At 34.2% G+C, this 27,317-nt stretch overlaps 1 protein-coding gene and 1 long non-coding RNA gene across 7 annotated transcripts in view; one reads left to right on the forward strand and one right to left on the reverse strand.

The window, feature by feature from the left end:
- HLTF (helicase like transcription factor) overlaps nucleotides 1–27,317 on the forward strand; it is a 51,784-nt gene that overhangs the window by 6,870 nt on the left and 17,597 nt on the right. For 4 of the 6 annotated variants that reach the window (XM_039241014.1, XM_039241015.1, XM_039241016.1 and 1 more), the window contains exons 3-15: nucleotides 2,964–3,130; nucleotides 4,664–4,797; nucleotides 5,363–5,460; nucleotides 7,404–7,478; nucleotides 7,639–7,830; nucleotides 10,712–10,807; nucleotides 14,006–14,081; nucleotides 15,633–15,723; nucleotides 17,269–17,348; nucleotides 17,433–17,474; nucleotides 18,574–18,663; nucleotides 21,581–21,678; nucleotides 26,426–26,569. In XM_039241014.1, coding sequence (XP_039096945.1) covers nucleotides 2,964–3,130; nucleotides 4,664–4,797; nucleotides 5,363–5,460; nucleotides 7,404–7,478; nucleotides 7,639–7,830; nucleotides 10,712–10,807; nucleotides 14,006–14,081; nucleotides 15,633–15,723; nucleotides 17,269–17,348; nucleotides 17,433–17,474; nucleotides 18,574–18,663; nucleotides 21,581–21,678; nucleotides 26,426–26,569 — 1,383 coding nt within the window. The remainder of the gene's footprint in view (nucleotides 1–2,963; nucleotides 3,131–4,663; nucleotides 4,798–5,362; nucleotides 5,461–7,403; nucleotides 7,479–7,638; nucleotides 7,831–10,711; nucleotides 10,808–14,005; nucleotides 14,082–15,632; nucleotides 15,724–17,268; nucleotides 17,349–17,432; nucleotides 17,475–18,573; nucleotides 18,664–21,580; nucleotides 21,679–26,425; nucleotides 26,570–27,317) is intronic. The other 2 variants (XM_039241017.1, XM_039241019.1) reach the window with 1 other exon arrangement.
- LOC120237629 lies at nucleotides 18,573–24,333 on the reverse strand. The gene is made up of 4 exons (XR_005529999.1): nucleotides 24,215–24,333; nucleotides 21,434–21,586; nucleotides 20,688–20,797; nucleotides 18,573–18,633 (listed from the first exon to the last, which is right to left on the reverse strand). It is a non-coding gene; the product is annotated as an uncharacterized LOC120237629 (long non-coding RNA).

Consider the following 27,317-nt stretch of genomic DNA (forward strand, 5'->3'; position numbering starts at 1 on the left):
TGGAATGTACTATTTTTTTATTTTTATTTTTTAAGTTTACTTTTAAGAGAGAGAGAGAGAGAGAGTGTGTGTGTGTGTGTGTGTGTGTGCGCGCGTGTGTGTGAGTGTGTGTGTGTGAGGAGGGGAAGGATCCCAAGCAGGCTCTGCACTGTCAGTACAGAGCCTGACACAGGGCTTGAACTCACAACCATGAGACCGTGACCTGAGCCAAAACCAACCTACTGAGACATCCAGGCACCCCTCACTGGAATGTTTTAATTTTTTCTGTACTTTTGACGGATAGTTTTATGAGATCTAGAAATCTTGGCTGAAGTTTTTTTGAAGAACTTTGAAAAGTTATTCCATTGTCTTCTGGCCTCTGTGCTTTCTTATGAGAAATCAGATGTTAATGTTACTGAGGATCTCCTATAAATGAGTTGCACCTCTTGTTGCTTTTAAGACTTTTTTTCCATAGCTTGATTATGGTGTGTCTGGGTTTAGATCTCTTTGAGTTTAGTTTATTTGGAGTTTATTTGCACTTCTAAGATATATAATGTTTTTCATCCTATTTGGGGGAGTTTTTGGCTGTTATTTCTTCAAATACTCTTCTACTCCTTTTCTCCTTTTCTTCTGGGACTCAGTATTTGAATGTTAGATAGGGTTGCTGTTGTCCCACAGGTCTCTGAGGCCTGTTCATATTTCTTCATTCTTTCTTTCTATTCCTCAGACTCTGTAACTTTTTCTTAGACTCAATAATCTAATTGACCTATCTTCAACTTCATTAACTCTTTTGCCGCCTCCATATCTGCTGTTGAGCCTCTTTAGTGAATTTTACTTTATTGTACTTTTGACAACAGAAATTCTATTTGGTGAGACCTAGTTTTTGTATTTTCCTTTAGTACATGATTTGCTTTAGGTTTTTTAACATACTTTAAATTATAATTTTTTTCTAGTTAGGGCAAACATCTGTGCTTTCTTCGGGACAATTGATAGCTTTTCTACTATGAGTAAACCATATCTTCTCATTTCTTTGCATATCTCATTTTTTTATTGTTGAAAAGTGGACATTTAAAATAATGTGGTAACTGTAAAAATTAGATTCTTCTCTATCTCCAGAGTTGTTTGTTGTTTCTGATTTTCATAATTGTTGCTTGTTTAGTGACTTTTTTGAATTAATCCTGTATAATCTTATGTCTGTGCTTGGTTAGCACAGAACCAGTAAATCTTTGAGTCTTTAGCAAGAGAGGGTTTGAGGCAATTGGGGCAGTTGACAACTCTGCCTTAACCTTCATGTCCTGGTTGTTTAGAGCCTCAAGTTTATCCAGAGGTGAGAGCTTAGGGTCATCTCAGATCTTTTCCTGATCATGCATAGCCCTGTCCATGCATACAGCCATATGCTTGCATATGACCTTCTACATTCTCGGGAATGTATTAGAGTTTTTCAAAGCCCCTACTGATATCTTATTCCTCAGCTTTCCTTTTAATCCTTTTGGTTGTTGTAGTGTTTGCTCCAGTTGTTATCTACTGCCTGTTTAAAATTGTTTTTAACAAACATCCAACCAAGGGAGGTTTCTTTTTGTGCTGGAAGAGTTCGGAGATCAAATAGAAATTACTTTGCAAGTGGGGATCTTCTGGAGAACCATCACACAGATCAAATAACGACAGACTGCTAGATTACACCAAGAATTTTCTTAGGTTATTATTTTTTTAATATTTGTTTATTTTGATCAGAGGTGGGGGCAGAAAGGGAATCCCAAACAGCCTCCATGTTGTTAGTGCAAAGAGCCCTACGGGCTGTATCACATGAATCATGAGATCATGACCTGAGCTGAAATCAAGAGTCAAACCTTCAACTGACTGAGCCACCAGGCATCCCCAGAAGGTTATTTTTAAAGGCTGTCATGCAGCTGAAAGCCGGAGATGGGCCTAGGGCACTAATGTTCAGCTATTTTTCTTTTTAAAAATTTTTTAATATTTATTTATTTTTGAGAGAGAGACAGAATGAGTGGGGGAGAGTCAGAGAGAGAGGGAGACACAGAATCAGAAGCAGGCTCCTGCCTCTGAGCTTTCAGCACAGAGCCCAATGTAGGGATCGAACTCAGGAACTGTGAGGTGGTGACCTAAGGCAAAGTCAGATGCGTAACTGACCCAAGCCACCCAGGCACCCCTCAGTTGTTTTTCCTGAATTAACACTCCTGCCCAGGGTCTCTTCAATTCTTTGGCTGCTTTCTAGATGTCTGGAAAAGTTGATTCTGACAGTTGCTGCCAGTTTCTTCATTGCTTTCATGCAAGAATTTTCAAAAGTCCTTACTCTTCCATTTTCAGTGATCAGGCAACTTGCAATCAAGTGAAATCAGAATGGCATGAGATGAAGGTTGGATTCATTTTCTTATTCAGTTCCATTCTGACTTATAATTAATATCTTTTCCCACTTTTAGAGTCTGGAGAAATGAGACTTAGGAACTAGCCTTCCTGGATTTAAATTCTAGCTCTGCTACTTACTATTAGCTTTGTGACTTTGGGAAAGTTACTTAACTTTTCTGTGCTTTAGTCTTCATCTATAAAATTGGGTGTAGTGACGGTATGTACCAATAGTGTTGTGAGGATTTAAAAAGTCAAATCTATGTTATGTATTTAGAACAAAGATATGTGATAAGCACTCAGTAAAGATTACCTGTTTCCAAAAGATATGTTGAAAATTTTAGATAGTGTGAATCTGTTATTTAGTTTTGATTGTATCTTTCAGATATCAAGGATTTGTTAACTTCCAGTGAATGTTAAGTTAAAAAAATTATGTAAAAGAATCATTATAAAATTTGTTTCTTATATTACTATTATAAATATGAGTCCAAGAAAATACATATTTCTTATACGCAGTGTTATTTGGTTAGCATTAGAAACTGAATGGAAATCCCAGATAAAGTTGATGAAGAAAGCTCCTCTTGTTTATTATTTATAATATTATCTGTTCATTATTTTATTAGGTTAATAATAATGAAATGGTTGCATTACAACGAGAACCCAATAACCCCTACGATAAGAATGCAGTTAAAGTAAATAATGTGAATGGAAATCAGGTGGGCCATTTAAAGAAAGAGCTTGCAGCTGCTTTGGCCTATATCATGGACAACAAATTGGCACAAATTGAAGGGTAATGTACTTTTCAGAGTTTAGTTTTAATAATTGTAAGTTGCGATCTTTGAATTCATTAAGAGTCTATATAATTGCCCTGACATCCTTTATCACTTTGCCTTTAGTTTGTCTTCAATTAATGTTAATTCTTTTCTCATCTGCCTTTACTATTTCAGCCATTAAACAATGGTTCTGTCACTTTCCTATTGTATTATTACCACAGAGAAAAATAGACTTTGCTCAAATATTAGGAAGCCCACACCATCTGTCCAAGCCTTTTAGTGCATAGATTTGGGAGTTTGGAAGTGTTTGTTTAAACCTGAAGTGGTAAACTGGTAGCCTGTGATCATATGTAGATGCATTTCATTTTGGCTACAAAATATTTTACAATTTTTCATTTATTTCCAGTATTCAAATATCTGGATATATTTTACATTTTTTAAAGGGTGACTTTTTCCCTAATGGAAAACAATTTAATGAAAATTTTTCTTGACAAATGGAAGATCTGACCTTCATTTTCACAGGACAGCAGAATAGCAGCTCCTGCTTTAATAACGCTGCCTAATGCCCTAACTGCTTTTCCCAGTTCTACCTCCTTCTCCTCCTCCTCCTCATCCTTCTCCCCCCCCCTTCTTCTTCTTCTTTTTCTTTTTTTATTAAACTCCCAGTCTCCTTGGTTATCTTTTCTCTTTAGGCATTTAATTTGTGATCTCAATTGAAGTACGGAATGTTGAGAATATGAAAAGGTGAAGTTTGATAAATGTTCAGTAATGTCTTCTCACTTTACTTGTTTTCTCCAACCTCAGTTTATTAAATTTTTCAGATATTGAAAATAAACTTTTAGTGAATCCTGACCAGATATCAGAAATATAGTTGACCGTTGAACAACATGGTTTGACCTGCATGGGTCCAGTTATATGCAGATTTTTTTTTTTTTAATAAATGCAGTGTAGTAATGTGAATGTATTTTATTTTCCTTATAATTTTGTTAATGTTTTCTTTAGCTTTAAGAACACAGTATATAATACATATAAATTACAAAATGTGTTAATTGACTGTGTTACTGGTAAGGCTTCTGGTAACAATAGACTATTAGTTGATTTGGGGCAGTCAGAGTTATATGTGGACTTTGACTGCAACAGGGGGTCAGCATACCTAAACCCCATGTTGTTCAAGGGTCAGATGTAATTCTTGCAACTCATTCCCCATTCTCAGAATAATTGCTGCTCTTAGTGGTTCTTTTACTGAAAGCTCCACCTTCTCAATTAAATTTACTATTTTACCTTTCTTATAATTTCATTTATAGGCTATTCTGCTTTATTCCATCCTCTCAGTTTCTTCTCACTTTCTTTGATCCTAAAACCTACTCTTCTGGTTTTTGTTGATCCTATTCCCTGTACTTTTTCTGTCTTTCTAGATGCCCAAAAGGTTCTTTATTTTACTTCCTTGCAAAATTACAATGCAACACTTAAAATATTTAATAGTCACATTCGTTATGGAAGTGAAAAGTAACAGTTCTAATTTCCTCCTTTTTTTTTCTTAAATATAATAGGGTTGTTCCTTTTGGTGCAAACAATGCTTTTACCATGCCTCTCCATATGACTTTTTGGGGAAAAGAAGAAAATAGGAAAGCGGTTTTAGATCAGTTAAAGAAACATGGATTTAAATTGGGTCCTGCACCAAAAAGTAAGTTTAGGATTTAAGCTTCTATTATTTTGATATCATAAGATGCAGGAATTATAAAACATTTCTTCTTGAGTAATAATTTGAGTTTGGCTAAACTAATTTGTGCTGCAGGCTCTGAGTTGTAACTTTACTCAAGAATCTTTTTAGGGAAATCCCTGAAATTATTTTCTCTTTATTTTGAAATAATTATAGATTCATAGGAGGGGGTGTGTGTGTTTATAAGCACATATGCACACATATGTACAAAGCGGTCGTATATTCCCTCTTCTAACTTCCCCCAATGATACATTCTGAAAATCCCTGATTTTAAGTATTATCTTAGATAAATTATAGACAAAAATAACCTCCCAATAGCAAATGAAGTAGTAGTATTTATTTGGCAAGATTTAATTCAAATAATGTGGAATTATTTTAGTAATGTATGTTTTTGAAAGACTTTTAGTTTTTAAAAAAAATCTTTTAAATATGTTGACTTTTTTTAACGCAACTTACACAGGTTCTAAAAGCTACTTACTAAAAGATAATTCATTTGGTGATTTTATTCTTTTCATTTTGTAAATTACAGCTTTAGGATTCAGTTTAGAAAATAGTTGGGGCTCTGGAAGAGCTGGACCAAGCTATAGTATGCCAGTTCATGCTGCAGTACAGATGACAACTGAACAGGTATGCTTCTGTTTTATTTTGTAATCTTAAAAGTGAATGTTAAATATTGAAGTTTGATGTTTAAAAGAGTAAGATAAATATGTATGTGCTGGTATTTGTGATCTTCAGTTATATTAAGTTATGAAACATGCTGTAGAATAAGTAGAATATATATTAAAAACATGTAAAAAGAAAGCAGTGATAAGTAATGGTTACACATTCATATGTATTTTAAAATGCATGCATTATTGTATAGGCATTGAATGTTTTAGTATGTTTTAATTTTTTTGTATTATGTGGAAGTTTTTTAATGTCCAGATACTCGTTTGAAAAATTGAAGCTGGGGGTTGCCTGGGTGGCTCAGTTGGTTGAGTGTCCGACTTTGGCTCAGGTCATGATCTCACAGTTTGTGGATTCGAGCCCCACATTGGGCTGTGTACTGACAGCTAGCTCAGAGCCTGGAGCCTGTTTCAGATTTTGTGTCTCCCTTTTTCTCTGACCCTCCCCTGCTTATGCTGTTTCTCTTTCTCTCTCAAAAATAAAAAAACGACATTAAAAAAAAATTGAAGCTGGAAACTTACTCTTTGATTTAGTAAGGTTGAAAATGGAATGCAAAAAGAAATTAATTCCAAATCTTAGCATTGGTATAGTTCTTACTTTGCCTAATTTGTGAGCTAATATACTGTTAGGCTGAGTAAATTTGGAAAAACCAATGTAAAATAAATTAATGGAGATTAGTCTACAGTTTACATTAAATCTTGTCTTTATCCATCTGTGTTAGCTTTTTTGTTTAATTGTAGTTGCCATATTTTACCTGATCATTATTAGTAAGTCTTGAGCCTGTGTGTGGTGGGTAAACCCCAGGTTACCTCTCTCTAACTTTTTTTGATTTGGCCCCATTTCTTTTGGGCTACTGCTTTAAATTTACTCATATGCTAATTTGTAAAAGTAAGTATAAGACATACTTGTTATAAAATTAGACTAGATCAGTTTATTATTTTTTAATGCTTTTATTTATTTTCGAGAGAGTATGAAAGGGAGAGAGACAGAAAGAGGAGGAGAGAAGATCCAAAATGGCGTATGCACTGACAGCAGTGAACCAGATGTGGGGGTGGAACTCACTAACTGTGAGATTGTGACCTGAACCCAAATTGGTTGCTCAACCGAGCCACTCTTGTGCCCATAGACTACATCAGTGCAACTAAATTAGCGTAAGAATGAAATCATCTCTTAATAATTTGTAGCACATAGCAAGTTCTTTGTTTTAGTAATAGTAAATGACATATCTTTGACATGAAAAAAGTCAAATGTACCTGGTAGGATCCGCCAAAATAGTTTGAATACAACTTAATAGAATCATAGAATTTCAGTGGCAGAAGGAACCGTAGAGACACTCTAAATCTGAATTATTTCTTTCATTTTACAGGAATAAGATAAAGGGCCATAAAGGTTAAGTCTCTCACCCAGTGTTGTATATGGGTTAGTTTATGATAGAGCTAGGATAAACCTCAGACTTATCTCTTCTGTATTCTTTTGATTCTAACACAGTTTCCTTTTTTTTTAAAAGGTAATTAAAAAAAATTTTTTTTTAAAATTTTTATTTATTTTTGAGAGACAGAGCATGAGCATGGGAGGGACAGAGAGAAGGAGATACAGAATCTGAAGTAGGCTCCAGGCCCTGAGCTGTCAGCGCAGAGCCCTATGCAGGGCTTGAACTCAAAAACTGTGAGATATGAACTGAGTGGAAGTCACTCAACTGACTGAGCCGCCCAGGTGCCCCCATAGTTACCTTTTATACACAGCACGTATTCATACTGCTTTCAGTGAGCAGTGCAGCAACTCAGAGAATATTTTAAGTACCTTTTGTTATTCAAATCTTTTAATTAATTAAATGACTTGAAAACTCTGAATTAAGTGAAAATATTTTAATTGGTTTGTTTCATGTTTTTGGTTATTTGTTGTAGCTTAAAACAGAATTTGACAAATTATTTGAAGATTTAAAAGAAGATGATAAAACTCATGAAATGGAGCCAGCTGAGGTACTGAGCCAATATTTTCTATTTAAAACTATTTGGAATTTTAAAATATGCTGTGTATCTTTACAGTTTTTAGCGCAAGATCCAGTGTTTTCCAGAATCTACATGGGAAAAAAAAATGATTTGTTTTATATCTATTTAAGACATTCTTTTTGTTTTATAGGCTGTTGAAACACCGTTGCTTCCACATCAAAAACAAGCCCTAGCTTGGATGGTTTCACGGGAAAACAGTAAAGACCTTCCACCATTTTGGGAACAGCGAAGTGACTTGTACTACAACACAATTACAAATTTTTCTGAGAAGGATAGACCAGAAAATGTCCATGGAGGAATTTTAGCCGATGATATGGGTTTGGTAATTATTCTTTTCTTATTAATAAAACTTTATTTTGTAATTATGATTTTATAGAACTAATTTTGAAGTAGAGATATGAATATGTTGGTGTCAGCGTGCGACTAGATTTCACTTTCAGTACGGAACAGTTTTCTCTAGGTCTTTGACTTAAAAACGAGGCTATGTTTTTTATTTTGGTTTATTCGGTTGAGGGTACAGTTAATTAGCAATAATGTTTAAACGTATTTTTCGATTTTTAAAATCAGGTAGATTATATTTCATTTTCTTTTAAAAAAGGGAAAGACTATAATGTTACATGAAATTGTATTCTATCACAGTATTGTGATATACAGAGTGTTAAATATACATTTATGATTCCTTACATCGGCAGGTTTTATAATGAGACCACTTTTTGGTCTCACTAACTCTTAATGTTCTTAAAAATTTTTGAGAATTTCAAAGAGCTTTTTGTTTTTGTGAGTTATATCCATATTTACAGTATTAGACATTAAAACATTTTAATTTATTAACTTTAAAATAATAGTAATAAATTCATTACTTATTAACATAAATTACATATTTTTAAATGAAAAGGGACTATTCTAAAACAAAAGCAGTTTTGATAAGACTGGCATTCTTTTACATTTTTGCAAATCAATTTAATGTTTGGCCTAATAAGATGAATTTTGAATTGTCCTAACTGCTTTTTCATTCAGTTGTTGTGATACCGTGTTTTGGTATAGGTACATAAAGAAGATTAGTTCTCACACAGATATGTAGTTGCGAACAGGAAGATGATTTTAATAGCCGTTTTAGATAATACTTATAATTCTTTGATATAGCAGTGAAATTAGGCAAATATTAGATGATCAAAGGTTAGCAGTAAAAATGTGGAACTTAAAAATGGTATTAGTGAGCTTTTTGACTCTGTTCCATTAAAATCCATGGGTTTAGCTTGACCATTGAACAGATATTTTACTCATGCATACTTTTGTAACATCAGGCATTGCTTATTTAGAAAATATTCGTTTATTGAGTTATACAGATTTGCCAGATGTTAATGCATTTCATTGTATAGAATCAAAAGTTTATATTCTTTGGTATTACTGATGATCATATTAGGCATTTATATTTTGAGAAGCTGCCTATGCTCATGGTGTCAGATAGAAGTTTTCCAACATTCTAATTTTTGCTTGAAAGTTCAGATCTTACCATTAACAACAAATCTGTTAATTATTTTCCCTTGAAGATAGCCTTTGTTCATTTTTCAAGAAAATGTCTACCAATCAGTCATGAATAACTGGTGTTGGTCATTCTTTCAAGTGGAAATAGTGATGCATGAAAAAGTGATGATGCATGGTGGTGCATGGTGGCTAGTTGAGGTTGTAACTTAAGTTTCACAAGTAATTTTTTTTAGATAACCCTCATATTTTGGTGTGCAGCAGCAGAAGTATTTTATTTGTACTTCCCATCTTATCATACAGAATATTAAAAAGGTGTGTACTCAAGGCAAGATTTAATAAAAATTCATGGGTACTGTTTCATCAAGAATATTCTTATAGAGCATTCTTTTTTTTTTTTTAATATTTTTATTTATTTCTAGGGGAGAGAGAGAGAGAGACAGCTTGAGTAGGGGAGGGTCAGAGAGAGAGAGAGACAGACTCTGAAAAGGCTCCAGGCTCTGAGCTGGCAGTCAGCACAGAGCCCAACGCGGGGCTCGAACCCACGAACCGTGAGATCATGACCTAAGCGAGTCGGACGCTTAACCGATTAAGCCACCCAGGCGCCCCTCTTATAGAGCATTCTTAAAATGAAACTGACATTTTTTTTAGCTGTATGTGGCAGCTAAAAATACAAGGTATAATGTAGTGCCAACTGCTTTGTTTCATGCTAAGGCATTAGCAGTTTTACCCACAACTCCCTTTTGTGGCATTACTAAAGATATAACAGAAATAATGTCTTAGTAGTATTATGAAGATAGATTTGAGGGCACATACACTCCTGAGAGGTCCTGGGAAATCTCAGGGCCTGTGGACTACACTTAGAAAACTGCTGCCTTAACTATTTTAAAATTGTCAGAGTTCTTTCTGTCTTACTAATTATAAATTCAGCTATGGAAAATAATGAAAGGTTACGTGTTTCTGTTTAAGAAAAATGCCGAAGAAGGGGCACCTGGGTGGCTTAGTCGGTTAAGCATCCGACTTTCGCTTAGGTCATGATCTCGCGGTTCGTGGGTTCGAGCCCCGCGTCGGGCTCTGTGCTGACTGCCAGCTCAGAGCCTGGAGCCTGTTTCAGTCTGTGACTCCCTCTCTCTCTCATCCTCCCCTGCTCACGCTGTCTCTCTCTCCTAGAAATTAATAAAACATTTTTAAAAAGAAAAGAAAAATGCCGAAGAAATACCATGTCCTTTATGCATTATTGATAAGTTATAGCTTTTAAGTCTTGTAGTTATCTTTAAATGCAACAATAAAATGATTATATCATGTGCATATTGCAATTACTTATCATTTTAAATTAGCTCTGAGCTACATGGCAAGCAAATAGCTATAGTTTCATGGTAAAGTTATTAGTTCAGGATTGTAAATGTAAATGTAAAATGTAAAATGTAAATGTAAAATCTTGGAACAGCAATCACTTAATAGAATGACATTTTTCCGGGATGCTTATAGTATTTTATGGAGTAAACCATTTAATAATTTTTAGCAATAACAGTGTGGGAAGGTATTTCCTAATCAACAAAATACTTTTATTAACACATCAATTATTTACTACAGTAGTATGTTTCTGTGGCCTTGAATGCTATATGATATTTGCTTACTTGATTTTAAATTGGTTTTGGAATGGTCTCTGGTCATCTGAGTTTCAGAATCTGACCGTTTGTCTTTTGAAAACATTTTTAAAGGGCAAAACTTTGACAGCCATTGCAGTAATTCTTACCAACTTCCATGATGGCAAACCTCTTCCTGTTGAAAGAATTAAAAAAAGTCAACTGAAGAAGGTAAAGTAGTAGAGTGTTTTCTCCGAAGTGTCTGGTTCATTATAAGACCTTTTAATTTTATCATTAAAAAGTAATTTGCTAATTGATAATATCCAGTGTTTTCAGAGAAGCAATGAAATGCCTCTCTTATGTGTTACTGATAAGAGTGAAAATTGGGCACTAAATTGTTGAGGGTAATTGGGTAATATATGTCAAGAATCTTAAAAGTGTTTTAATTTGTGGTTCAGTAATGTCATTTCAGAGAAACTATCTAAGGAAGTTACTAGAAATACATTTTTTAAGAGATTAAAAAAAATGCACATTTCCCCCCTGAACCCAAGCGTTATTTTAAAGCCAGAAAAGAAACTTTCAATAAGGTAACAGTTATGTTAATAAATTATCATAAAACTTAATATTAGGGACAACTACAAAATCCTAGTTTTGAAGAATAGTTATTTATTAATGATATTTTTTAATTAAAAAAAAAAAGGCCAGGCGTACATTTATTAGTTGAGTCTTTATTTAGGAAAGGCATATTTATGTATATCTGAATGTAGCCACACAGTGATAATTATGTACTAGTGATGATAACATGGGTGACTTTCTTGATATATAATTTGTATATATTTTTATATATGGCATAGAAATACAACATGTTTATATTTAATTTCTAAGAATTAAAAAAATGTTTTTTAATGTTTTTATTTATTTCTGAGAGACAGCGTGAGCAGGGGAGGGTCAGAGAGAGAGGGAGACACAGAATCTGAGGCAGGCTCCAGGCTCTAAGCTAGCTGTCAGTAGAGAGTCCGATGTGGGGCTCGAACCTACAAACCATGAGATCATGACCTGAGCCGAAGTCGGACGCTTAACCGACTGAGCCACCCAGGCGCCCCTAATTTCTAAGAATTAAAAGTGAATTAGTTTTCTGGGAAAAATAAATGTTACTAGAATGAAACAATTATTTTTCATTCTCAGATGAAAATTCAAAGAACTTAAAGTAGGAAATAACTGAGAAAATGGTATATGCAAAATACCTCTTTTTTGGTTTTTTAAAGTTTTTTTATAGTTTTTTTTTAAAGTTTATTGAGAGAGAGCAGGGGAGGGGCAGAGAGAGAGGGAGAGAGAGAATCCCATACAGGCTCTGTATTAACAGCTAACAGCACAGATCCTGATGTGGGGCTCAAACCCACAAACCATGAGATCATGACCTGAGCCTAACCTAAGAGTTAGACACTTAACGGACTGAGCCACCCAAGCACCTGTAATTCTTTAGAGAGGCTGCGTATCAGTTTCCTGCCACTGCATATTGAGAGTCTGTTTATTAATTCTGCACTTAGTTGCATTTCCTTCTTTGTACTCTTATTGGGAGTTTAACTCTGTTGTGTGATTCAGCTGCTTACCATGAGTAGTTTGATGCTTTACATCCTGTTCTTCCTACATTTGGTTATTAAAACAGAAGAACAGCACCTAAGACTACTGACAGCCTCAGTAGCAATTAACAGCTTAAAAAAATTATTATCAATAAGGCTTTCCCTCCCCCCCCCATCAGGCATGGATTTAAGGTATTGTGTTTAAGCAGGAAGGTTTTAGGATATTTAGTGTGCCACATTCTTTAAAATTGAGGCTGAAAAATGTGATTTCCAGCTAAGAATTTATTGCAACAAAAATTAAGATTACAAATGTCACTGATTTAAATTAAGTTCCATTAGATTGGAGTGTAGTATGATTTAATAGGATGGACTTCGTAGGCTTACTTTTGAACTGTAAAGAAAAAAACTTGCTAAGCAAAATCATTTAATATAAAAGAGTAACATCCTTTATTTTGGGTGAACCTCTAGGTTCTTTTTTGCATGTTGTTAAATATAAATGGTTGTACTAATTATTGAAGAAGACTAGGTAGAAGATTTGATAAGAAGCATTTTTAACATCAGTTTCTTGTAATGGGTGTTGTAAATAAGTGATGAATCACTAAAATCTACACCTGAAAATAATATTACATTGTATGTTAACTAACTGGATTTTAAATTAAAAACTTGGTGAAAAAAAGTCCATTTGTCTAGCTTTTAAGGGAAAAAGAAAAGTGTAATACTGCTATAATAAAAATGACAACTTTGGGCTGCAGTATATCATATATTTAATATTTAATAATGGCTATGCAATCTTAAATAATAAATGTTTGACGTTGATTCAAGTAAAAATATCCTGAGCTCTGAGAAAAAAGTAAAAATTTGATTATCGAAAATAATTCCTCTATTTAAATTTTTCTACATTTTACATGTTACATTTTAGATTTTCGATTTATTTAGATTTATACCATTAGAAGGGGATGGATCTTTTCAACTATGTTTTTAGTGAAACTTAACTCTGATTGGGATTTTATAAGATGTTTCAAGTTGTATTTTTTTTTAAACTAGAATCAAACTATCCATTCTTAGCCCTGATCTCAGCAGAAATTACTTTTTATTCCTGTCCCCCAGTTCTAATCTCTATCACTATGACTTTGTCACCTATCTTTCTTTTTCAACCGGAAGAATTAAATTCAAACCCTACACAATCATTAAGTCAAGAATTAAAGATTGGAGGAACCCTGCCCTATTAGAATCATTTAAAAGTATTTTTACAAAGAAGTATAAAATTATACTTTTACAGAAGTTTTTGTGCTCATGTCTACATTGATACATTTTGAAACAAAGGGATGTACATGAAGGGTAAAAGAAAAAGTCAGAGCTGGCAAGAAAATCCTCAGTAGAGTATGATAGGAGGTACTCTAGGATCTGTTCCATTTCATCTACCCACCCTGGGCATTCCAAAGAATAAAGATGGCAATAAGGGTCTCATTAAAAATCAGTTATTTACTGAGTAGGGACTCTTGGTTTGAAAGTTCATAGTCTGAGAATTCCTTTTAAATCTAAAATAAGTTCCATTTCACAAGTGTTTCTTACAGTAATGAATATGCTATTTATAATTGAGTTTTGTTATTTGTATTTCTTTTGAACAGATAAAGACCAACTAGTTTTCTCTTTTGAGATACTTGTGAAAAAATTTTTAATCCATTTATTTTTCCTTGTCACTTAATGCATCTCCCCCCATTGCTCCAGAATGAGATAGCAATATAAGTGATCTTTATTATGTAAAGCAAAGCAGTATAAAATAGGATGCATTTTAAGTTTATTTAAAACTGACAGCAGTGCTTTGTAAGAAATATGCCTTTTCATCCAGGAGTGTAATGTTAACGATCAAACAGTGAAACTTGGAGGAAACAATACCAGTGAAAAGGCAGATGGACTAATCAAAGGTAAAGTTTACTTTTGAACCATGACCCATATTTGATTTAAATTTTTCCAGTTTGATGATGTAATTCAAGCTCTGGCTTTGTAATATACAAAAATTTTAGATCTTTTTTTCTAAAAATCTCATGAGAACTAATAGAAAAATTTCATCAAGGAGGTCATGATGGAATTGGGTGTTTGTACACCAGTCAGAGAAGCTAAGGGAGAACATTTTTGTTTGAGAAAAAAATTTCATGAAAGGACAGTAAAAACAAAAGAACACCAACATAAAACCTATTTTGTTCTGGGACCTAAGAGTAGTTTATGGTAATTATAATGTAATATGCATGAATAACAGATAATGATAGAAAGATAGGTTAGAGCCAAATTCTGAAGTTAGAGGAGAAATGAAAAGAGATCTCTGGATTTATCAGTTGAATAGCTGGTGTAGCTGTTATTGACCTTCACAAAATTAATTTCTTTTTTTAAATTTTTTTACATCTTTATTTTGAGAGATAGAGACAGTGAGCGGGGGAGGGGCAGAGAGAGAGGGAGACAGAATCTGAAGCAGGTTCCAGGCTCCGAGCTGTCAACACAGCCCAACGTGGGGCTCGAACCCATGGACATGAGATCATGGCCTGAGCTGAAGTCGAATGCTCAACTGACTGAGCCACCCAGGAGCCCCAACACAAAATTAATTTCTTGAAGATCGGTTAGAGCAGAGCAAAACTGAAACTATTTTAACATAGTAGGTGAAGAATTGGAAATAACAGTTGTATGTCGTTATGTATTTTGCTAAGTATGAAATAGGAGAAATGGAAAAATCGTTGGGGATGAAGGCAGAATTGAGGGTTATTTTTTTGCAGGAGGGAGCATTATGAAAGAAATCCATGGGTAAGAGGTTTGAGGTATAGTGGAGAGAATAATTTTTAGGTCTCTTGCGGGGGTAGGGCAGTGAGACTGAGAGCATAGACAGGTGAGTTAGCATTAGAAGGAAAGGAAATAATGTTGATGGAAAATAAAGATAACTGAAGGAATTTTAAAGCGGTAGAAAAATTGGGATTATAGAAGATGGCAATCGATTTTCTTTGAAGGTTAACTAGGTCATCACATAGGAGTCCCAGGAGTTAAGAATCTAGGCAAAGGATCCAGTATGGTATAGACCATTGTGGTGAGTAGGTAGGGAGCCTGTGTGATATATAAAAGAGTTGCTAAGTGACACAAGCAATAGCTGAGATTTGAAAATGTAAATTGTAATGCCACCTATTTATTGTTCATTTTTTTCCAGCAGCGCTTAGCTGCCTTGGTGTACAACAGGAAATTCAGCCAGCCAGTTTGGGAATTGGCTGGATGACTACAGGGGAAAGACTGGGTACAAGAAATTGAAGGTATTTTTTAGTGAGAATATGCTATATTTAAAAACAAGTAGAGAGAATAGCTGTCTAATTGAAAGAACAGGAATGAAGGTATTAAGAAAGTTGAACTATGGAGTTGGAAAACCGAGGTTTTAAAGGATACTTGTAGTCAATATAATTTACTAATACTCTGTATATTTGTCCTTTTCTTTGAAATGAAAGGATCTAGATATAGTGGAGAACCCAGTATTTCAGATGTCAAGGGAAAGAATAAATATCCCAAGTCAGAATTGTCTAGCTCCCGCCCCAAAAGGTAAACTTTGTTATGGTTTGATTGTATGTAATATTTGTTTAAATTCTTTCTCCATTTTCTTATATATAGGAGAGAGATAAGACCAATATTTCAGTTGTATAGTTCTTTCAAATTCATTCTGTTTCTTAAAACTGCCAAAATCATTGTTACTTAGACAGGTAGGTATTCTCATTTTATAGATGAAGAAAAGTGATACCAATCTATAAAAGAATTGAATTGGTAGTTTTTATTAATCACTTGCCTTTCTACCACTTTCTTTTCTGTTGTTTAACATAGGAACTAAATTTTAGCTTCCAAGTTTTTTTGTTTTTGTTGATTTGGAAAGAGTTTTCCTTAGATTTTCAGGAGATAAAAACAGACAACTATTTATTAAATGACTTGATAAAAGCATTCTGCTCATCTCAGTTCTTTCTGTCTTCACCTTTAGTAGAAATAAGATGTGATGAAGTTATTTATGGAGACTATTGTATTAATGTAGACTAGAGGGAGAGAGAATTTGAATAAAGCACATACTGCTCCTCTGATATTAACTCAAATCTGTTAACTTTATAAGTCTAATTTACACTCTGAAATAGGTCTAAATGACTTTTTTTTTTGTTTTGTATTGTCTACCATTAATATCTGCCGATGTGATTTCAAATCTGAGTCTCTGTTAGCTAGTCCAATAAAGATCTCAAAACTGGGGCTTTTAATTATTTTCTTCATTAATACCTGTCTTACACTGAGCACAAAATCGAGGTTCAGTTTCTCATCTAGATCTCAAGTCTTACAATTCTTAGCTGACCATGAGCCTGAGAATAGCACTGTTACGTTGACCAGATAAGATTAAAGGACATGGAAATAATAATAAAGAGGACATGGGATAAACTAGTAACCAATATATATGATACTTTATACATGTATGTTTATTGTATGACAGGCATTATTTTAAGGGGGTTACATATAGTGTAACAAATTTTATCCTATGAAGTGAATCATATTTTTACTCATATTTTCCAAATGAGGCATAGATGAATATTAAACAACTTGCCTAAAGTCACATAGCAAATAAGTAGCTGAATGGGAATTTAAATATAGGCAGCCTTGACTCCAGAGTCCATGATTTCTAGGAACTTAATCACTGTAATGTACTTTTCTATACAAAATACATAAAATTTTTCATTGCGAAAGAATTATATTTTTGCCTCTTAGCTCCTCATTTTACTGGAATTATTTTCTTTGATAAGAGTTATTCTTAGTTCTGGTTTTATATAGATGTTTTGTTTGAATTAGTGAATATTAAATGCAGTCTTAAAATGATGACTAGAATGTTTACTTTTTCAAATTTAGTAATAGTGGTACTGCATTTTGTATATAAATGTATCTGGTTATGAGAGTAAAATGCTTTTTAGGAAATTTTACTTTCATTTGTCAGATTTTTCTTGATTTAAAAAAAAAATAATAAATAGGCAACACAGGAGCATTGTACTGCTTTTATTAAACCTTATGTTTTCATATCTCGTTTTATTTCGGTTGGATAAAAAATTCATGTATACTTTATTTTAGAAGAAAAACTGTTGTCCAGTATATTGAAAGCAGTGATTCAGAAGAAATTGAAGCAAGTGAATTGCCACAGAAAATGAAAGGTAATGTGAAATGGATTTAATTTGATAATGTGTCTTATATTCTAATTTCCTAGTGTGACCATTTTTATATTTGGTTTGTTGTAGGCAAATTGAAAAATTTACAGTCTGAGACTAAAAGAGTAAAAGGTATGTATATACATCTTCGTATATGAAATCTGCTCTTAAAGATTATTAAAGTAAAACTCCATAGGTTTTTATCTCTCTAGCTTAGAATTTTTTAATAACAGATCTTAAACCTGACTGCTATTCACATTTTTTTTTTTTTTTTTATTTCTAGGAGAGAGAGGGAGACAGAGTGAGCAGGGGAGGGTCAGGCAGAGAGGGAGTCACAGACTGAAACAGGCTCCAGGCTCTGAGCTGGCAGTCAGCACAGAGCCCGACGCGGGGCTCGAACCCACGAACCGCGAGATCATGACCTAAGCGAAAGTCGGACGCTTAACCGACTAAGCCACCCAGGCGCCCCCTGCTATTCACATTTGAACTGTTCCATCGAACTTATCAAGGGTGGCAAATGAATGAGGCAGATTGAAAGATTATTTTCAAATTAAAATCTAAGAGAAATATTTAAACTAACTTATAAAATGACTTCAATAAAACCTTATTTGTGTGTGTATATATATATGTGTATATATATATGTGTATATATAAAAATATATAAAAATTATACTTACAAAAGTTGGGTGGGAGAGCATCTTCTGGGTAATATTGGAAGTTCATGTTGTCATACAGATGTAAAAATAACCAGTCTCATTACTTTTACCTGTTACTTTAAAATGTAACTCTTTATTTTTCTTTTCTTGTAAATCAGATCATATTCTATTCCTAATTAGTTGAGAAATTGTATTGCATTTGGAAAATAACTCATTACCACCAACTGATCTGAAAATTTCGTAGTCTCGTCATTAGAAGTCAAACATCTGTTTCCTTGAAAATATTCTTCCACCTGGAATCTGATTCACTTTGCATATGGCTGCTCCTACTTTAACATCTCAAGAGAAGTATCACTTTTTGATAAGTGACTGTGTATTCCTTCTCTGAATTGGAATGATATGCTTAGTGTCAGAGAGGCCACCAGATATTTTGTTTTTATGTAGTAGTGTAAGCTCTTAAGATATAGAATGTGGAAGTGGTATTTCCATTTACAGTCCTCAGGTGGTACCTATATCTAAGCACAAGGGAGAATTCATTTTCCAATATCTTAATGATTCTGTGGTTTTTACTTCAGCAGGATCTTCTAAGGTTAAAGAAGATGCAGAATTTGCATGTGCACTTATTTCATCTACCCCTGCAACAAAAAGGAGAATGTTGAAAAAAGGTCAGTAAATCCCATGGTTTTTTAATCTTTTGTTTTTCTGTTTTTCACTGCAAAAAATGTTTTTTTAAGGTTTTTTAATTTATTTCTGAGAGAGAGAGAAATAGCGTGAGCAGGGGATGGTCAGAGAGAGAGGGAGACACAGAATCTGAAGCAGACTTCAGGCTCTGAGCTAGGCATCAGCACAGAGCCCGATGCAGGACTTGAACCCACGAACTATGTGATCGTGACCTGAGCCGAAGTTGGACACTTAACCGACTGAGCCACCCAGGCGCCCCTTACTGCAAAAAAATTTTAATGACTAAAGTTATAAGAACAGGGTACAAGAAGTTTAAAAAGAAAACATTACAGAATCCTGTTGTTCTCAGAAGTGCATGTTCATTTGTTTTTCCTTCTAATACCTTTTCTTAATTCTGTTTATTTTAGGTCAAAGATATGATAGAAAGAGGTCTTTTACTCAATAGCAGAAATGTTTTCTACTAAAGGCCCAGAGCAATTGATGGCTTTTTATTTTTTTATTAAAATATTTATTAATGTTTATTTTGAGAGAGAGTGCATGTCTGCAGGGGAGGGGCAGAGAGAGGGAGAGAGAGAATCCCAAGCAGGCTCCACTCTGTCAGTGAGGAACCCTATGTGGGGCTCAGTCTCATGAACCAAACTGTGACATCATGACCTGAGCTAAAATCAAGAGTTGGATGCTTAACTACCTGAGCCACCCAGGTGCCCCTTGATGGCTCTTTAAAACCTGATTTAATTTGAATTCCTTTAAATTGTATATTCAGTTCTTGGTATGAGTAGAATTTGTTTTTCACTTATGAATGTTAGTGACCTTTATTATTATTTTATATTTTGTAATTCGTAGGAAAACGCTGTGTAAGACTCTAAATATTTGAGATGGAAAGAGATTGATCTCTAGGGTTAAGGAGATCTGGGATGAGTTTTTATATCTCTGTGCCTTAATCTCCTCTGTTTTACATGTTGGGGATACACCAGACAAAAGTCTGTTTTCATGGAGCTAATGTCTAATGATGGGGAAACATAAATAAGTGAACACATAACTTGAAATAATAAGCATTATGAATAAAATTAAGGAGGACACTGAGATAAAGAATGATGAAAGGGACCTGTTAAAGTGGTTATTTGACCCAACACAGAATGATGTTGGTCTAAGACAGTTAGGAATGTAAAATAGGGGTGTCTGGATGACTCAGTTGGCTCAGGTCATGATCTCACAGTCATGGGATCAAGCGCCCCTTGGGCTTCATGCTGAACGTGGAGCCTGCTTGATATTTTCTTTCCTCTCTTCTCCCCTGCTCCTGTGCACATGTGCTGCTCGCTCTCTCTCAGAAATAAGTAATCTTAAAAAAAAAAAAAGGAATAAAAAATATAGGCATTTTAAGTAAGAATACTCTGGACCCTAATTTTAGAAATTTTAAGAAATGTGGAATTTTCTGTTGAGATAGAATTAAGATAGAATTTGGATAGAATTAAGTTCACACGCAGAAAGTTTCTTCTCTTTGCAGGCACATAGCCATAATAATAGAAGAGAAACTTTAAAAAATCATAGCTGTGAAAAAAATAAGCATATTTCTGGAAGAAAAGCAGAATAGAAACTAAAAATCAGTGAGTGGAGACAGAAGTGATATGGTAGACAGTGCTTTCAAAAATAAGACACAAAAAACAGGAAAAATTGATGAAATTCTACTACATCTTAAATTTCCATGCATCAAAGTGCACCATAAATGAGGTAAAAAATGATAAGACTAAAGAAGATATTTCTGGTAAGTATAACTTAAAGAAGATCAGCATTTCAAATGTGTAAAGAAACCTATACAAATCCATTGGAAAAAGACAATCCAGTAGGAGAATAGCCACCAAGAATACAAATGTACATTCAAAGAAAGAAAACACCAATAAACCAATAAACATGGGAAAGATACGCAGATTCAGTCATTGGGGAAATCAGATTAAAGGAACAGAGAGATACTATCTCACCCATTATATTTACAAACATTTAAAAATCTCACAGTGCCAAGTGTAGGCAGGATTGTGCAGCAACAGGAACTCTCAGGTACTGTGGAGTATAAATTACCATGCTGAGCAATTGGGTCCAAAATAATGAAGATAGATAAATCACCTAGGATGCATGAAAAAAAGTTCTTACTGCGTTATTTTAGAAAAATGTTAGAAACAATGTAAATACTGTCCTGTAGAGAATGGAAAATAAAATTGTAGTGTGTCCTTTCATAGACTGCCTGAGTATCCTGTCAGCATGGCAACTGGCTTCCTCCAAAGGGAGTGATCAAAGAGAGAGAGGGAGAGAGGGAGAAACTTAATCTCAAAAGTGATATACCACCACTTTTGCCATATCCCTAGTAGAGTGTGGGAGGGTACCATGTGAGGTTGTGACTTTTAGAAAGTGGATATTATTGGGAGCCATCTTGGAGTCTGTTAATGTTATCATACTAACTATAGCACAGATTCCAAAATCTACATAGAACAAATGTTATTTTGGGGTGCCTGGGTAGCGCCTTCCCCACTCATGCTCTGTTTGTCTCAGTAAATAAACATAAATTAAAAACAAAACAAAACAAATGTTATCTTAACTATGAATAACAAGTGCATATTAGGAAATATTCCAGACTTTTCCATGTGCCCCACAGTTCTCTACCTCCTCCCACAAGTAATCACTGTCTAGATTGTAGTTTTTTTTTTTTTAAGTGACAAGTTAAAAAATAATAAATTGACAAGGTAAGAATCTAGTTCCTCTTACTTCATCATGACTGGAAACAGAAGTCCATCTGCTTCATTTTAATTCTTCCTAATTACTCTTCATAGAAGCACATGTTGCCATCTCTTTGTTAACTTCATATATATGAGAAAAAAGTTAAAGCCTGTTTCAAATGATTCACTCTTTCAGGAGCGTCTGCAGTAGAGAGTTCAAAGAAAACCGATGTTGAAGAGAGACCAAGAACAACACTGATCATCTGTCCACTTTCTGTGTTAAGCAACTGGATTGTAAGTCTTCATAGCCTTTTAAAATGTGACACAATTTATGTTTTAGTTTTCATCATGTAAAGTATTTTGTTAAAGTCATTCATTGGGGGAAATATGTTTGGTCAGCACTTTAGGTCTAAGTCAAAATAATCGTTACGTGAATCGAGGTTTTACTTGCTGAACTGAAGTCATTCTTTTTTGAAGATTTATGGTAGAGAAAGAAACATTATTAATTGTTATTATAAGATTTGGTTTATACTTCTTCCTTGCCATTTCTGTCCCCCAAGGGGAAAGGTATATAATTTTAAGATTCCACTATGTTTATGAATTATCAAAACTTTCCTAAGAACTACACTAGCAATAACTTTTGTTTATGTAACCACTTACAGCATTTAGTGAACTCCTGTGTACTCAGTTTTCCCTAAGCTCTTCTCATAGATTTTCTCATTTAGTCCTCACAACTATTATTCTCATTTTCCTGGTGACCAAATTGAAGCAGAGAAATTCAGGAACTTGCCTAAGATCATCCAGCTAATAAATGATGGAGCCAAGATATAGTCTCCAACATACTAATTCTAGAGCCTGTGCTTTTAAGGCTACTCACCAGAAAATTTTTTTTCTCCCAGATTGCTTTTCTATTCTGAAACATTACATTGGAATAGAACCTCTTTAATGTGTTATGTATAAGGAGCAGCTTGGTTGTGTTTTCTTACCAGTTTGAGCTTCAAGCTGCATATTATAATGAAATAATGACTATAGGAAGCATTGTGAACATAAAGACCACTGGATGTGAACTTCTATTCTTGCCATGTCCAAGGTTTTTTGCATCTCTCCTGGCCTTTTCTCCTCTAATCTCAGAGGTGGAAGAGGTCCTCCTCTTTGTAAGACCATTATCTTAGTCTATACATTGGATCTCAGCTCTTTCCACCTTTGCATTTTATCTTTTTCTCTTTGCCTCTGTTATTTAGTTTCTTACCACTGGCTTTTTTATGAAACATACTCAGATCTTATTCATTTTTAAATACTTCCTCTTGGAGTGCCTGGATGGCTCAGTCGGTTAAGCGACCAACTTCGGCTCAGGTCATGATCTCACGGTTCGTGGGTTCGAGCCCCGTGTCAGGGTCTCTGCTGACAGCTCAGAGCCTGGAGCCTGCTTCAGATTCTGTGTCTCCCTCTCTCTGCCCCTCCCCTACTCATGTTCTGTCTCTCTTTCCTTCAAAAATAAATAATCTCTAAAAAAATTTTTTTTTAAATACTCCCTCTTGATTATATCTCACCTCTAAGTTGCCGTTCTTATCCTTTCCATCTCTGTCATACCTTTTGGGATTTAATTTCCACTTTGTGCTTTTACTTGCTACTTAGCCTATAATCTGGCTTTGCCATTTATTCTCAAATTTTCTTTGGAAAAGATTAGTAGTTATTGTCTAATTGTCAATCCTGTGCCTCTTTATTTTCTTCTTGACTTTTATGTATTCTTGCCTTCTTCAGTTCTTGTCTTTTTATTATAAGTTTTTGGTGTATATATATATATATATATATACACACATATATATATACATACATATATATACACATACATACATATATATACATACATATATATATATATATATATTTTTTTTTTTTTAAATACACCTTTTTCTGATTACTGTGTCAATTTTCCTCTTAGGACCAGAGTGAGGTTTAGTTCCCTCTTGCTCTTTTTTTTTTAATTCCAACAATACTATTCTGTGTCTTTTGAGATGTAGTCCATTGTGGGAAGGACAGTACACAGGTACTAGAATGACAGTTTTAGGGTGAGGTTTATGAGTATTAATGGAAGTATAAACAGTCAAACTGTGAGTCTTTAAGAGCTTGGGTTTGGGATACGTATTTTAAAAAGACTGATCAGTATTTCATTATAATTTTATATTTGGAAAACAGGAAAACTTTTGATGATATAAAATTTGGAAAGGAAGCTTTGGCAAAGACTTGCCTACTGAGATTTGGAAAAAACTGGTTTCTAAGGGAATGAGGACTGGTTGGGCATATATGGAATCCTGGCCAAGAATTAGAATTTTGCACTCTCTCAATAGGCTACTCTCTTCCTAGGCCCCAAGTAATTGACTTAGCACTCTAATGAGTAGGATAGAACTACCTTATCATCTATTTGTTGTCTTCACATATGGGAAAGAATCCAGTTAAGCTGTAAGACACCATCACACTTTCATCACATACTTATTCTGGATATGTGGACAAGTTACTTATCATCCCAATAGAAAATGAGACAATACCTGTTTTATTCATACACAACACTTAGCACAGTGACTAGAAACTCAATACTATAGTTCTTTTTTTCCAGTTAATTTTTTTCTATTTCAGTTCTAGTCCTTTCACAAATACGTTCTTTTCCATTTCAAAGCAGCCCATTGATTCAGTTTTCTATTGATTCTTTTTCTTTTCCACCAGATTTCTTAGTAAAATTCTCTACATTCTCACTTTTACTCTTTCATCTTTTATCCTCTTTTCTTAGTATTTATTCCTTTACTATTTCAGGTATCATTTTTTTTTTTTTCACCTCAGAGTAGTCTGTTTTTTGCTCTCACACCCTCTATAGTAACTGTGCAGGCCTTCAGTGACCTCATTGTTGCCATATCCACTGAGTTCCCTGTTTCTTTTTCTCTGTTCTCACTTTATTTTTCTTTTTACAGCATTTTGTTCTGTTTTATTTTGTAAGAAATCTGTAGGTCAGTGAAGAGCCTGATGTCGTGCTCAAACTCCCAAAACCGTAAGATCATGTATGACCTGAGCCAAAATCAAGAGTCAGATGTTTAACCAACTGAACCACGCAGGTGCCGCTAAACCTTTTTCAGAGAGAGGGAATGAACATAAATTACAAGTTAAAAATTGATCTTGTATTCCTTCTTGAAATTTTGTTACTTTTCATCTCTCCACCTTGTTCGATTTTGTCGCTCCCCCAGGTTTCTGACCACTGCTTTTCTCCCATGGTTTCTATCTAGTCAGCCTTTCTCCCCTGCTTAAAGCATGGTATCTTTTTTGAAGTACTAGGAAAAGTTTTAAGGGAACCTACATTTACTTAAACAAGATTCAAATTATTGGGGCGCCTGGGTGGCTCAGTCGGTTAAGCGTCCGACTTCGGCTCAGGTCATGATCTCACGGTTCGTGGGTTCGAGCCCCATGTCGGGCCCTGTGCTGCCAGCTCAGAGCCTGGAGCCTGTTTCAGATTCTGTGCCTCCCTCTCTCTCTGACCCTCCCCTGTTCACGCTGTCTGTCTCTTTTTCTCAGAAATAAAACATTTAAAAAAAAACAAGATTCAAGGATTTCAAAAGTTTGCCACATTGCTTTATGTTTTCTTTGCTGGAATTAAAAAAAATTTTTTTTAATGTTTTATTTATTTTTGAGAGAGAGAGACAGCATGAGCAGGGGAGGGTCAGAGAGAGAGGGAGACACAGAATCCGAAACAGGCTCCAGTCTCTGAGCTAGCTGTCAGCACAGAGCCCGACGTGGGGCTTGAACCCCTGAACCGTGAGATCATGACCTGAGCCGAAGTCAGATGCTTATCCGACTGAGCCACCCAGGCACCCCTGGAATATTTTAAATCCTATCTTAGTAGAAACAGAGGTCGACTGTTTAAATACTGTCATTTTGTAGGCTCTGCCCCAACCTTCTTTTCTCTTTATGCATGTTCTTAGACAATCTTATACATTCCTATAATTTCATGTACTGTCTGCTGATAACTTTATAAAGTCCATCTCTACATTGTATTACAGGCCAATACTTAAATATTCAGAGTATACATCTCTAGTGAGACATTCTGTAGTGGCCAAAAATTTTAAATGTCTAAAATAATAATACTTCTTATTTCTCATTTTTACACCTGCTTTCCCCTCTTTTTCAACTTCCTTATATCTTTATCACACACTTCTTCTAGGCACTCACTTTAAGTATTAAGGGCTTCTTTTTTTTTCTTATTCCATATTTATGAGTCGTCAAGTCCCATCAGTCTCTTTTTTTTGGTATCTTTCTTTCACACCTGTCCTTTCTATTCTGTTTTTACTTCTGACATTCTGGTTTAGGGCTTTGTCATCTCTCACCTAAGAGTGAGAGCTTTGTCTCTCTGGTGTTCTTTTCCCCCAATCTAATCATGATTTTCTTTTTCCTGCTCAGTCTCTCAGACATTGTTTTCAGGATTAAAAAAAAAAAAAAAATCAAGTGTTTTAAATTGATCATTAAATTTAAATGATTAAGAGAGGGCAGGGACTAGGTCTTATTTTTCTTTTTAGCTATACCGCCTTTCTGGTTCATAACCTGGCCAGTAGTAGGCCTGTGATAAATGAGTAAAAGTAGATACGGTGCTTGAACCTCTGCCTACATTCTTGAAAATATTGATTGCTCTTTTACTGTTTAATTTGATATTGTGAAGTTTACTTCCTGGTAGCAGTAGAACCTTTCTGTTAAAATACTAAATTTTTCAAAAATTAATTACCGTTTTAAAGAAATTTGGTTGTTTTTCCTCCTAAAAATGAAGTGGCCGCTCATTGGTAGGGCCAGGCAAGATTTATATAGTGTATTATTATTGCATATATGACAGTCTTCCTGACAATAATTAGTATTGTTATTATCATAGCTGTTATTTTAGTTTAGATGACAGAAAACTTGATTTTATGAAATTTTAATATTTGTGATACTGCTGCCAGAACAATACTTTTTTATATTTTACCTGACACTAATCTATTTACTATTTAAAATATTTCTAATTTTCTTCTAGGATCAGTTTGGACAACACATAAAATCAGATGTGCACTTGAATTTTTATGTTTATTATGGTCCTGATCGTATAAGAGACCCAGCCTTGCTTTCAAAACAAGATATTGTTTTGACTACATACAACATTTTAACTCATGACTATGGAGTAAGTATGCTGAGACTCCTATTTCAGAAGTTGAATTTGAGAAATATGCTGAAGGTTTCTAAAGAGTTCCAAAATTCAGACTTTATAGTCTTTCTAAATACTTAAGAATATGTAAGAAGTAAATAGAAAATTGTTTTATTATATTTTATGAATATTTGCCATTTAGAACACTTAAAAGTTCCAGTGTAAATTGGAATTGTTAGCTAAGTTTTAGATAGCAGTTTGTGTAAGTGAATTCTTTTTTTTCTAGTGTTCTAGAATATTATTTTCTATCACAATGATTTGGTTATCTCAGTTTAAAAATAAACTTGTTTTTAATAGCTGAAGTTCAAGAGTTTCCCAGTTAATTTAGAAGTTTAATTGTTTGCCTGTAATTCCAGTTGTTAAAATGTTTTTCAAAATAACTTACTGTCAAAATTTTGGTCTTCTGGTAAGAACACTAACTATTACGTATAAGAAACTATCATCACAGTTTAAATCTGAGGTGGAATTAGCTCAGTGCATTGAACCAAAGTCTCAGAGAGCTTGACTACCTAGGTTTGAATGCTAGCTCTGCTATTTGCTAGCTGTAGTACTTTGAGCAACATACGTACTTCACACCTTGGTGCTTCAGTTTTCTCAACTGTAAAATAAGAGTAATAATAAAACTTTGTAAGCTTTCAAGCATTCAGTAACTTAGTGTATATACTGTTTAAAGCAATATCTACCACGTAGTAAGCATTCATATTAAAGAATAGTAGCAACATGT

Source organism: Hyaena hyaena, unplaced genomic scaffold (assembly GCF_003009895.1).
Source record: "Hyaena hyaena isolate Hyena2069 unplaced genomic scaffold, ASM300989v1 scaffold_186, whole genome shotgun sequence".
NCBI lineage: Eukaryota > Metazoa > Chordata > Mammalia > Carnivora > Hyaenidae > Hyaena > Hyaena hyaena.